The sequence below is a fragment of the Rhododendron vialii genome, chromosome 6a (assembly GCF_030253575.1).
Source record: "Rhododendron vialii isolate Sample 1 chromosome 6a, ASM3025357v1".
In the NCBI taxonomy this organism is placed as follows: domain Eukaryota; kingdom Viridiplantae; phylum Streptophyta; class Magnoliopsida; order Ericales; family Ericaceae; genus Rhododendron; species Rhododendron vialii.
Genome location: NC_080562.1, coordinates 30644121 through 30657835, shown reverse-complemented (window position 1 = coordinate 30657835; position 13715 = coordinate 30644121). Strand labels below are relative to the sequence as shown.

The window sequence follows — 13715 nt, the reverse complement described above, 5'->3', positions numbered from 1 at the left end:
ATTGTATTTAAAACCACCCATTAAGACATTATTCAAATGAAAATCAAAGTCATATATAACTTTTGTACAAAATCGAAATCAAAACCTCCGAGACACCAAAATCAAAGCCAGCATTCTTTTTTCTATTTCTAAGCTGTCAAACGTATATCACGGAAATCACCGAAAATAAAATTTTCTATACATCGTTCATATCATTTTCACATTTTACTTCTTTACTTTCTTTACACAAACACAAACCCCCCCCCACCAAAAAAAACTTAAACTACCCATATTTCCTTTTCATTAAGATTGTGATGTTTATCAATGGATATATTGCGTTATTGTTTATCGCATAGTTGAATTTGTTGGACACGAGTTTGTATATTGCAAGAAAGTTTAGTATTAATTTGTGTGTGGTGATTGTTTGAGCTGTATATTACACGCAAGTTCAGTATTTATTTTTGTGTGCTGATTGTTCGAGCCGTACCTTCAGGCACGGGCATACGCTAGTTCACTTATAAGAGCATCCACAATGGGTTTGTTAACTAGTATGTTAATTGTGTGTGTTAAGATTTAACAAACAAAATTTTATTTTTTGTGTCACAATGCTTGTGTGTTAGAGTGTACTAGAGTGTGCTAAATGTAGTAGTGTGTTAGTATGGTTATCAAGTTTAGCAAAGAAGTTAACAAACAATAAGTGGGTCCTATCCCTATAAATTCAAACTTCAACCATAAAACATAAATGCCCACACTACTTTCTTTTTTGAAAATTTACCGTTAGCTTGATTTACCATTGCCTTTTTCATTGTTTTTCTATATATGCGTTGAATACCAAAAGTTAGAATAAAGGCAAAATAGGCAATGAGATTTCATGCTCTAAACATAATTCTTTTAAATGGGAAGTGGAGTGGCAGGAACATGGCCGTTGGCCTTTCCTTCATTATAGAAAAATGACGTTGGTGACATATAGTCATTGTAAAAGTTTTTATTGTAGCCGTTGTTTTGATATATTATTTTAAAGAGTTAACACACTCCTAACTAACCCTTTGAGGTACTCATATATATACTAACACACTTTTAAGTTAACACACACTTGTAGAATCCATTTTTTATTCTAACACATACTTTAACAAATATTTTGATACACAAATATAACGCACTCACTGCGAATGCTCCAAGTCCCTAAGATTAACATGAAAGTAAAGGGTATGGTTGTTAGCTCAGAAGGAAGAGGCTGAATGACATATTTTAAATAGGGTAAAAAAAAATAGAAGACTGGGGCTATCAGCTATACATCTAAGAATAATGCTACTCATATAATGATCCAAATATAATAATTTTTAAAATCTCTTATATATATGTGGAATTCATATATAATAGTGTGTATAGAGCCTATATATACGTGAGAAATTGTATTTGGTGTTCTGTGAGTATCATTTTTAGAAAAATTTTAAAATCAACTCAATAGGCTGACGATAGTAGGTGTGTAAATGTGTATTAAAAGATATAAAAAGTGCACAGAAATACATATTTTTTTTATTTTTAATGTGTTTATCGTCAGTCCAATGAACTGAAAAATAGCAAGACGGTCATTTTTATTATGCATCGGTGGACGAGAAAGTTTAATTTTAGTCATAATAGCACAGCCGTTTAAAAAAATACAAACGTCAGACTTCAGCACTTTTAATGATCGAAGAGAACTAAAGGAGAAATTATTCGGTGCCCCAAAGGCAACGCCAGGTGTCGCCTCCCACCTGTTTTTTTTTTTATTTTATCCGCATGTGCCTCCACCTTAAATATCTATTGACACGCGTTTTCTTCTCCCCTGTCCCACTAGACACAACCTTTTCTCTAAAATTAAGTGTTTCAAATTTCAATACTTTTGAATGGGTGAGAAGATTTTATTTTTTTATCATTTAATTCTAAAATGTCATAATTAAATTTTGACTATAAGGCTCTCGTTGATTAACCCTAAGAAAGTCGTAGAATCAAATATCTCTTAGGACTAACCAACGAGAGCCTTAGAGTCAAAATTTAATTATGACCCTTTAGAATTAAATGATCAGATAAATAAAATCTTCTCACCCATTCAAACGGATTGAAATTTGGAATACTTAATTTTTCAACCTTCAATTTATATATTAAAAAATATAGTTAAAAAATTAAGTGCTTCAAATTTCAATCCGTTTGAATGGGTGAGAAGATTTTATTTATCTGATCATTTAATTCTAAAGGGTCATAATTAAATTTTGACTATAGGGCTCTCGTTGATTAACCCTAAGACAGTCGTAGAATCAAATATCTCTTAGGACTAACCAACGAGAGCCCTAGAGTCAAAATTTAATTATGACCCTTTATAATTAAATGATCAGATAAATAAAATCTTCTCACCCATTCAAACGGATTGAAATTTGAAGCACTTAATTTTTTAACCATATTTTTTAATATATAAACTGAAGATTGAAAAATTAAGTGTTCCAAATTTCAATCCGTTTGAATGGGTGAGAAGATTTTATTTATCTGATCATTTAATTCTAAAGGGTCATAATTAAATTTTGACTCTAAGGCTTTCGTTGGTTAGTCCTAAGAGATATTTAATTCTACGACTTTCTTAGGGTTAATCAACGAGAGCCTTATAGTTAAAATTTAATTATGACATTTTAGAATTAAATGATAAAAAAATAAAATCTTCTCACCCATTCAAAAGTATTGAAATTTGAAACACTTAATTTTAGAGAAAATGTTGTGTCTAGTGGGACAGGGGAGAAGAAAACGCGTGTCAATAGATATTTAAGGTGAAGGCACATGCGAATAAAAAAAAAAAAAAAACAGGAGGGATGCAACACCTGGCGTTGCCTTTGGGGCACCGAATAATTTCTCGAACTAAAGAAATCCTAAAGGACAACCAATGTCAGAGTACCAGACCTCTCTCCCATTGCAGCAAAAGATTAAAATATACGGAATCCTCGTTCATATGCTACGCCCATTAGGTTGACGTATTTCATCTAAATTAATTATATCACGTCACGTTGTAAAACAGTAATTTTAATCAAATAAAATATGATGACGTGATGTAATATAATTAATTTAAATCAAAAGAACAAATATTTATATCGATGGTATAAATAATTTATTCTCTTTCCATTAAAAAGGGTAAAAGAGAACTAGTCCAAGTAATAGCCGAAAAATCAAGCCGTTAACGATCCAACGCGCTCACCTTCACCCAGTTTCTCCACCCTTCTGAGTTCTGACCTTCCAATGATTTCCGTCGCACGTTACCTTCCCTCTCCTCTGCACCCCCACTCTCATCAAGGAGAAGTCTCACACCCCTTCCCCCCCCCGCCCCCTCTCTCTCTAGATTCTCGCCCTTAATCCCATCCGCATTCTCAAACCCAAAACCCCAATCACACTCCCGCAGTTACTCAAAAAAAAAACGAAGAACAAATCCCACCCACCAGATCTGCTCGCCCCATGAGCCTCCGGCAGCGCCCGCCGCCGGTCCAACCCCAAAACCCCGGTCCAACCCGCCCACCAGAAGAAGACACCCCATACAACATCATCCCCATCCACAACCTCCTCGCCGACCACCCCTCCCTCCGCTACCCAGAGGTCCGCGCCGCCGCCTCCGCCCTCCGCTCCGTCGGCGAGCTCCGCAAGCCCCCCTTCACCCCATGGCCCCGCGACGGCGACCTCCTCGACTGGCTCGGCCTCTTCTTCGGCTTCCAGCGCGACAACGTCCGCAACCAGCGCGAGCACCTCGTCCTCCACCTCGCCAACGCCCAGATGCGCCTCTCCCCTCCCCCCAACAACATCGACTCCCTCGACCCCTCCGTCCTCCGCCGCTTCCGCCGCAAGCTCCTCGGCAACTACTCCGCCTGGTGCTCCTACCTCGGCCGCAAGTCCAACGTCTGGATCTCCGACAACAACCGCCGCGAGTCCGACCACCGCCGCGAGCTCCTCTACGTCTCCCTCTACCTCCTCATCTGGGGCGAAGCAGCCAACCTCCGATTCGCCCCCGAGTGCATTTGTTACGTCTTCCATAACATGGCCATGGAGCTCAACAAGATCCTCGAAGACTACATCGACGAGAACACTGGCCGGCCCGTCCTCCCTTCCATTTCCGGCGAGAACGCGTTCTTAAACCGCATCGTCAAACCGATTTACGTGACGATTAAAGCTGAGGTGGAGAACAGTAGGAATGGGACTGCGCCGCACTCGGCGTGGCGGAATTATGATGACATAAACGAATATTTCTGGAGCAGGAGGTGTTTTTCGAAGCTCAAGTGGCCTTTTGATTTGGGGTGCAACTTCTTCGTGACGTCGAGGAAGGGAAAGGGCGTGGGGAAGACTGGGTTTGTGGAGCAGAGGTCGTTCTGGAACTTGTTTCGGAGCTTCGATAAGCTGTGGGTGATGCTGATCTTGTTCCTCCAGGCCGCCATCATCGTGGCCTGGACGGGGGAGAAGTACCCCTGGAATGCGCTGGAGAGTCGGGACGTTCAGGTTAGCAGTGGCGGAGGGATCATTATATTTTAGTAATTGGAGTATTTACAAGTTTTACGATAGTCTTGTTTCTTTTTCTCTATCAATAGAACCGACAATGCAATTCGAATTTGGAGATTCAGAAATGAAATTTGAAAAGAGAAATCTATTCTTTCTAATTGGAGCAGGATTGCTAAATATTGTGTTTTAGTTCCTTAATCCGCTGAGACAATTCATGCATTTGGTTTGAGTTGTGAGTAACTTTATTACTAAATATGTTAGTTTTGCATTATTTGTAGAACAAAATCTTTTATATTATTCCAGCAATATTGCTTATCACAATTTTTTTGGGTTGAGGTGTGTTAGAAAAGGTGCCAACTAACCATGATTCCTGGCTATGCCATTACAGGTTAGGCTCCTGACCCTGTTCTTTACGTGGAGTGGGATGAGGTTCCTCCAATCTTTGCTCGATGCCGGGATGCAGTACAGCCTGGTCTCGTGGGAGACAATGTTTCTCGGGGTCAGGATGGTGTTGAAGAGCGTGGTTGCAGCCACGTGGATTGTGGCGTTCGGGGTTTTCTACGCCCAGATTTGGACGCAGAAAGAGCATGATAGGGGGTGGTCTAGCGCTGCCAACAAGAGGGTGGTCAATTTCTTGGAGCTGGCATTGGTTTATGTGCTTCCTGAGATTCTAGGTCTTGCTCTCTTTATCTTGCCCTGGATTAGGAATTTCCTGGAGAATACCAATTGGAGGATCTTCTACTTGTTGACTTGGTGGTTTCAGAGCCGCCCGTTTGTGGGCCGTGGACTCAGGGAAGGTCTAGTGGACAATGTGAAGTACTCATTGTTCTGGATTCTAGTGCTTGCTACCAAATTCTGCTTCAGTTACTTCCTCCAGATCAGGCCCATGATTAGTCCAACAAAGGCCCTCTTGAATCTGAGGGATGTGACGTACGATTGGCACCAGTTCTTTGGTCACAGCAACAGGTTTGCGGTCGGCTTGCTGTGGCTCCCCGTGGTCTTGATTTACTTCATGGATTTGCAGATTTGGTACTCGATCTATTCCTCGTTCGTCGGAGCAGCAGTTGGGTTGTTTGCCCATTTGGGTGAGATACGGAACATGGAGCAGTTGAGGTTGAGGTTCCAGTTCTTTGCCAGCGCAATGCAGTTTAACCTCATGCCCGAGGAGCTGCTTTTGAATGCCAGGGGAACCATTAAGAGCAAGTTCAAGGATGCCATCCATCGGCTGAAGCTGAGGTATGGTCTCGGTAAACCCTTTAAGAAGCTTGAATCGAACCAAGTAGAGGCTAACAAGTTTACCTTGGTATGGAATGAGATAATCACCACGTTCAGAGAGGAAGACATTATAAGTGATCAGGACGTTGAGTTGTTGGAGTTGCCTCAGAATACGTGGAAGGTTAGTGTTATCCGCTGGCCTGCTTTACTCCTCTGTAATGAGCTGCTGCTTGCCCTGAGCCAGGCCAAAGAGTTAGTAGATGCACCTGATAAATGGCTTTGGTACAAAATATGCAAGAACGAGTACAGGCGGTGCGCTGTTATTGAAGCTTATGACAGTGTCAGGCACCTGTTGCTGGCTATTATCAAGCGCGACAGCGAGGAACATTCCATTGTCGCGGTTTTGTTTCAAGAAATCGATCAGGCGATTCATATTGAGAAGTTCACAAAGACGTTTAAGATGGTGGTTCTTCCTCGGATCCATGAAAAGTTGATAGCTCTTCTTGGGCTGTTGATCAAGCCCAAGAAAGACATTAACAAGTTGGTGAATGTTGTACAGGCACTCTATGAGATTGTCATTAGAGACTTTTATAAGGAGAGTAGGAGCATGGAGCAGCTGAGGGATGATGGTTTGGCTTCACGTAGGCCTGTTTCAAGCGAGGGGTTGCTTTTCGAGAATGTCATTGAGTTGCCTGAAGAAGATAACGAGACATTTTACCGCCAGGCTAGGCGATTGCATACCATTCTTACGTCTCGCGACTCTATGCACAATGTCCCCACAAATCTCGAAGCAAGACGCCGTATCGCTTTCTTTAGCAACTCCCTCTTTATGAACATGCCCCGTGCTCCCCAAGTTGAGAAAATGATGGCTTTTAGTGTATTGACCCCTTACTACAATGAAGAAGTGATTTACAGCAAAGAACAGCTTCGAACCGATAACGAAGATGGGATTTCCATTTTGTATTACTTGCAGACCATTTATGCGGATGAGTGGAAGAACTTCTTGGAGCGCATGCGCCGTGAGGGAATGACGAATATCGAAGAGCTATGGACGACAGAGAAGCTCAGGGATCTTAGGCTTTGGGCATCATACAGAGGCCAGACGCTCTCTCGCACGGTGAGGGGAATGATGTATTACTATCGTGCTCTTAAATTGCTGGCTTTCCTTGATTCTGCATCAGAGATGGACATCAGGGACGGATCGAGGGAACTTGCTTCAATGAGGCGAACCGGCAGTATGGAAAGGTTCGGATCAGCTAGGGTCGGTATGGATGGTTTTGGATCAGCTAGGTCATCATCTATGAGGAGCTTGAGTAGAGCAGACAGTGTAGTGAGTGTGTTGTTCAAAGGCCATGAATATGGGACTGCTTTAATGAAATACACTTACGTTGTTGCTTGCCAAATATATGGGACCCAAAAGGCGAAAAAAGACCCCCATGCTGAGGAAATTCTGTATCTGATGAAAGACAACGAGGCTCTTCGAGTGGCCTATGTTGATGAGGTTTCTTCTGGGAGGGAGGAGAAAGAGTATTACTCTGTTCTTGTGAAGTACGATCAGCAGTTGGAGAAGGAAGTGGAGATCTACAGGGTGCAGTTGCCTGGTCCCTTGAAGCTAGGAGAGGGGAAGCCTGAAAACCAGAACCATGCCCTTATCTTCACTCGAGGTGATGCGGTTCAGACTATTGACATGAACCAAGATAACTATTTTGAGGAAGCTCTCAAGATGCGGAATCTGTTGGAGGAGTACAGGCAGTATTATGGTATCCGGAAGCCCACCATCTTGGGAGTTAGGGAACATATTTTCACTGGCTCTGTCTCCTCACTTGCGTGGTTTATGTCGGCTCAAGAAATGAGTTTTGTGACCTTGGGACAGCGTGTGTTGGCAAACCCCTTGAAAGTTCGCATGCATTATGGGCACCCGGATGTTTTTGATAGATTCTGGTTCTTGACTCGCGGAGGGATAAGCAAAGCTTCCAGAGTGATTAATATCAGCGAGGATATTTTTGCCGGTTTTAATTGCACGTTGCGAGGTGGCAATGTCACCCACCATGAATACATCCAAGTTGGCAAGGGGAGGGATGTTGGCTTGAATCAAATAGCCATGTTTGAAGCCAAGGTTTCAAGTGGAAACGGCGAACAAGTCCTGAGTAGAGATGTTTACAGGTTGGGCCACAGGCTTGACTTCTTCCGGATGCTGTCCTTTTTCTACACTACCGTGGGTTTCTTTTTCAGCACACAGATGATAATCCTGACGGTTTATGGCTTCCTGTGGGGCCGGCTTTATCTAGCTCTCAGTGGCATTGAGGCTTTTGCATTGGCTGAAAACAACAACAATGCACTTGGTGCAATCTTAAACCAGCAGTTGATCGTCCAACTAGGTATATTCACTGCTCTACCGATGATTGTGGAGAATACTCTTGAGCAAGGATTCCTTGGAGCCATCCGGGACTTCATAACAATGCAGCTTCAGCTGTCATCTGTATTCTATACCTTCTCAATGGGAACTCGGGCCCACTACTTTGGTAGAACTATTCTTCACGGCGGTGCAAAGTATCGAGCAACTGGGCGTGGTTTTGTGGTGCAGCACAAGAGTTTTGCGGAAAATTATCGACTTTATGCTCGGAGTCATTTTGTAAAGGCAATTGAGCTTGGGTTGATACTCATAGTGTACGCTTCATACAGCCCAGTAGCTAAGGACACCTTTGTTTACATAGCATTAACCCTCACAAGTTGGTTCTTGGTGGTGTCATGGATCATGGCTCCATTTGTTTTCAATCCTTCAGGTTTTGACTGGTTGAAGACGGTTTATGATTTTGGCGACTTCATGGATTGGATTTGGAACCGTGGTGGTGTGTTTGCAAAATCGGAACAGAGCTGGGAACAGTGGTGGTATGAGGAGCAGGATCATCTGAGAACTAGTGGTCTTTGGGGAAAGATACTGGAAATAATCCTAGACCTCCGGTTTTTCTTTTTCCAGTATGGGATTATATACCAGTTGGATATTGCGGCTGATAGTAAAAGTATTGCTGTTTACTTGCTCTCTTGGATCTATGTGGTCGTGGCTGTCGTCATCTACGTAATTATAGCTTATGCTCGAGACAAGTACTCTGCGAGAGAACACATCTACTATCGGATGGTTCAGTTTCTTGTTATTGTTCTTGCCATTCTTTTGATCATCGCCTTGCTGGAGTTCACCCAGTTCACTTTTGTGGATCTTTTCACAAGTCTTTTGGCATTCGTTCCTACTGGGTGGGGATTCCTTTTAATAGCCCAAGTACTCCGTCCGTTTCTGCAGAAGACCATGATTTGGGAGATTGTTGTTTCTCTGGCTCGGATGTATGAGATCATGTTTGGAGTAATTGTTATGGCTCCTGTGGCAATATTATCGTGGATGCCTGGGCTCCAGTCAATGCAGACGAGGATTCTTTTCAATGAAGCTTTCACTAGGGGCCTGAAGATATTCCAAATTTTGACAGGGAAAAAATAATAAGACTTGTGAGTTGAGGTATTGTCTATAACCTGGTCCATTCTTCAATGGATTCTTTTTCTGTTTTATACACGTCACTGTTCTTTTATGTTCTGTTCTTTTATGTTTGGATTTTATTCCCGTTAGTAGAAAACTGTTTTCCGTTGACAAAAGTTCTTATTCTGGAATTTGTTTTTGATGCAAGCAGATATTTTAGTTTCTTCAAAAGCCGACTCCTCCGATGTTGAAGCTTGTGTAGAAAGAGCTTTTCCTTTAGTCATGGAAACCTAGTATTTAGGAAACTATTAACATTCAGTTCATCTTGTAAGGCCTTTAGGGAATTCGTTGGGTTTTTTGTAGTTGGATGGGAAACTGATAGGTTCGACCAATTATGAAGTGGAGTAAGTATTGGTTCTCTTTGTTGAATGACTTAGTTTGGCCAGGGTTTTTGGGAAAATGCTTCTCCCGAAAGTCTGAACATCACCCATGGCAATCATATACCTTGCTATGTTGGGTGCAACCCTAATTGCCGCGTTTGATATCTGAAATTCAGAATTAAAGTGCTGTAGTCCAATGTCTTAGTCTCACACTTGTGGTCTAGTGATTGGTCTTTGGAACAACTTTCTAGTTGATTTTTGGTAACCTCATGGTGTCGTTTAGGGGTTAAGTGTGAAAGTTTGTGGTACTTGCTTGTTAGGTTGAGGTTTTAACAGTTATAGTCGAAGTTGGACCCAAATAAGACTCTGATCAAAGGCGAAATAAGGGAAAAATTATGTTTAAGCATTGATTTCTGCAACTTCCAGAAAATAAGTTGAGTCTGGAAGTCTAGCCCGGTTTACACAAATAAGGCGACCAAAAGCACTGAAACATGATATATAAATCCTCCTGAAACATTCTTCCGAAAAGAGAAACAGCGTAGATGTAATTATTAGCTAAACAAACGTGAAGTACATGGGAATAAAGCAAACCTCTAAGACAAGTATTTTACTCAGCAACTATCTCAGATACAGTTAGCTTCTGGTTGCAATCACCTTTAGGCTGGGAAAGATTACAAATGACATTCATTCTTTCAACATATTCATTTGATTTGAATCCTGGATTCCTTAATATGAAGGATGCCTCAAAATAGCCCTGCACCTTGGGTTAGTCACTGTCTCTGACCTAATCATACAGCTTAATTGAAGAAATCGTGCACCCTAAATATTATTTCATCCCTCTTGCAATATAAAATACCCACCTTTCCCCTAAATATGCTCCGGCCCTTAATCACACAAACCCACCTATCCACAACAAAGACTTTTAGTGACTGTTGAGCTAAAGTTTTAGTGGTTACTGTATTTTTTATTTTTCAAATGTGTTCTCAGCGAAGGTCTCTTCACTAGTTTGTGACTTTTTTAATAGGCAGTACATGAACATCTATGCTCTAAGGTTTGAAGTGGTGCTTTGTTGTGATGTGATTATGCCTTCATATGAGCTACCATTTGACTCCCTAAGATCTAGTGGACACTATGGGAGGGTGGGCGATTGGGATTTCCCTAGGATTTAGGATGCGTTTGACATGTCTGGCCGGACATGCACCATTTAAGTATATGCATTAGTAGTTGCCATTGCATAATAAGTATGCATGAGAGTTGAGACAACCCCTTATTCTATTTATGCATTTGTACCACTAGTAGTTTTTAAACACCATTTTGCCTACAACGAGGTAATATGGTATCTGAAAAAAATCTAGTCGTATTCTACTATTTCCTTGGATATGTTTGTTACATAAAACTGAGATGTGGCAAGTACCTACTCCCGAAATCCATACCCTTGGCCATGTTAGATATATTCTTTTGGTTTCACAATACTTGCGGTAAGGTAATAAATCTTTGGGATGATGTTAGGCTTTCATGCATACATCTGAGGGACAATTAGACAAACCGCCGTAGAGGTTTTTAACAAGGGCCTACCCCACTGGATTGGATGTTCTTTAATTTTCTGACTATATGCATTACCTTCCTTCCATTAGCTTCTGAGCGGCAAAGGGAGCTTGACTTACAGTTTCCCAAATGGATCTGAATTCACCTATCATCATATTGCTGGGAAACCCCCCTTTACTTTTTCCGTGGTGTTGTTGACGTTGAGTGATAAATGGTAATTAAGTAGCTTCGCATTTCTAAGCTGCTCCTAGCTCAGGTTATGGTGAATATATTTCAAAATTCCACTTGTCACACCATCTAATTGGGTTTTAATATTGCTTCATCTAAAGAATTAGGTACAATGTTTGTCTATTTTATCATCCAACTTGACCTACACCTCACCTTCTACCCATAGCCAATCACCCCTATCACATATCCCCAAAAACTAACCTCCACCAAAATTAGTGCTTCCATCACCCAACATCCCATAACCCACTACCACAACCATCAAACAACTGAAATCCTGGACATTCTCCAATAAACCCCTTCAAACACCATCCAAAAGCCAACATTACTTAACCTTATAACCAAACACCCAACTTCACCTCTTATCTTCAAACCAAGCAATCCACCTCACCTTTTGTTTACAACCCCAGTGGAAAATCTTTTTTCATTTAGAACCTTGAAAGATAGAAGCTTCCTCTGTCTTGCATTTACCAAAAGCACTGTCTGCGTGGCGGCATTCTAGGTTTTCTGAATCTGCAATAGTATCCATGCATGCAAAGGTTTCTGTCCCCCTCAAGGGATTTAATGGATCTCTCTTTTTTTGCTTTATTTTAGCCTGTATCGAAGGTAATTATGGCAATGGCATGTCGAGTTACAGGAATGGAATGGCACTAGGCTGCCCTTTCCAGTGCCTTTTTGTGTCCACGCATAAACGAATCTTTTCAACTAACTGCAGTTCTAGCTTAGCATACCCTCAGGGCCTGTTTGTTTGATGGGACTAGTAGTGAAGGGATATATAATATTATAAGTTATGTAATCTTATTGGACTAGTAGTGAGGGGATTAATGATACAATATCCCCCTTGGAAAACGTATATCCCATCTTTTGTGGGGCATAAAATCCAATGCCTATTATTTTCAAAAAAAAAATCCAATGGCTATTAGTTTGGACCATAATGGTGTTAACCGTACATTTGATGTGGTTACCTGTATTATATAGTCCAATACAAACATGAAGTTGGTGCTTTTTTCTTTATTTTTCATGCTCCTTTCATATTCATCTAGTATTTGGTTATTCATGTGAGCTTCTGGGGCCACTGCAGATTTTTAATTTGTGAGCAACCAAGTTTTAGTGAAAGTGCTGGCAGGGTTGTTTTCCTCTACACTAATTTTCAACGGTATATTAAACCTCCTCTTGATATTGAAAGCTACTGCGACGGATATTGCAGGTTTGGTGTTGGCGTGAGGCGTATTGACGGTATACAAGTTGAGAGACAATATTTTAGAGGTTCTTGGGTGTGTGTGATAGCGGCTGCTGCCTATCGGTTTCACCTGCATTTCATTTGAGTTGGGAGCGACCGATGTCAACTGGTTTCTCTATCGCTGGCTTCGTCTTCCCGTACTGTTGTGTAATTAGTCAATTTTTCATAGTTACAATTCACATTTAAACTGGGGAACTCGCTGCTTGTTTGTAATTGCCATCCCCACAGTTTTTGAAGAGTATAGCTGCTTTGTCCATTCTCAGCTCGTAGTTTCAGTAGAGGATAGCATTGTTTTGTAGTACGATTATGAGATTCTTTGGGTGTTCTTGCTCACAAATGCAGCTATACTTGTTCGTTTGCACATGTTTCCCTGACGGCCTGTTTGTTTGGTGCATATGAGAGCAGGATATGGACATGTTTCCGGATATAGAAATCCAGGTAAAGGATATCCGGCGTTTGTCTTCCGATATGCATATCCACTGGTGGGGGATGAGTTTTAGATGCCCCCTCAGGTGTCCAAATTATATCCACATTACCAAAATACCCCTTGGGGCCCACCTTTGTCTGCCCCTTTAGTTGTGGTTAGGTTGCCAACAGAAACAACGATTGCAAACCTTTCCACAGATCTGGAAAATAAATTGTGTAGATTTGTAGGGGAAATGTATACATAACTCATCTGTTTTTATTTTGATGTAAAAATAAAATTGTACTGTAGTTGCATTGGTTATGGCAGCAAGATTTGATCACTTTTAACCGAAAGGGCAAAATAAGTATTTGACACCATTGTACATTATCCAACCCCTCATTTCACCTTCTATAAAAATTAAACAAACTGCCGAACTTTTAACGCACTTTAAAATATTTCACCCTTCAATCATGTCCTCTCTTTGTCGCTTCTCCCGTCCTGTTGAGGAAAATAAGTACTTATTTTTTTAATTAAATGTGATGTATTGTGGGAGAGTGACTAGTCTTGTAAAGTTGAAAATAAATATTTAAAAAATAAGAACCTTAGCAAAACGAGATCTATGCTCTCAAAACCCCCCTCCCAAAAATTTAACCGCGAATAAACGAGATTGTTATACCCAATCTTGTTCCCCTGTTCAATGAACCACAAAACTCTCTTTCTCTCGCGCACGCTCTCCCTCTCTCTCTGAGCAGATTCATGGGG

At 41.2% G+C, this 13715-nt stretch overlaps 1 protein-coding gene and 1 non-coding gene across 3 annotated transcripts; both read left to right on the top strand.

Moving 5' to 3' along the window:
• The first annotated feature begins 3269 nt into the window (after positions 1-3269).
• Positions 3270-12908, top strand: LOC131331435 (callose synthase 12). 2 transcript variants are annotated; one of them, XM_058365367.1, is made up of 3 exons: positions 3270-4479; positions 4868-9199; positions 12389-12908. In XM_058365367.1, the coding sequence occupies exons 1-2, from the start codon at positions 3451-3453 to the stop codon at positions 9179-9181; spliced, it is 5343 nt and encodes a 1780-aa protein (XP_058221350.1). In that variant the 5' UTR covers positions 3270-3450; the 3' UTR covers positions 9182-9199; positions 12389-12908. The 2 variants fall into 2 exon arrangements, with proteins under 2 accessions (XP_058221350.1, XP_058221349.1); XM_058365366.1 differs by having other exon boundaries at positions 3271-4479; positions 12515-12908.
• LOC131331714 (small nucleolar RNA J33) lies at positions 6810-6890 on the top strand. The gene has a single exon (XR_009201513.1). It is a non-coding gene; the product is annotated as a small nucleolar RNA J33 (small nucleolar RNA).
• Positions 12909-13715: the final 807 nt, after the last annotated feature.

What these genes read in the sequence shown, in the direction of transcription:
- LOC131331435 (XM_058365367.1), top strand. Translation starts at nt 3,451, where the DNA reads ATGAGCCTCCGGCAGCGCCCGCCGCCGGTCCAACCCCAAAACCCCGGT. An exon ending in TGGAGAGTCGGGACGTTCAG is followed by an intron (nt 4,480 to 4,867) that starts GTTAGCAGTGGC and finishes ATGCCATTACAG; the next exon opens with GTTAGGCTCCTGACCCTGTT.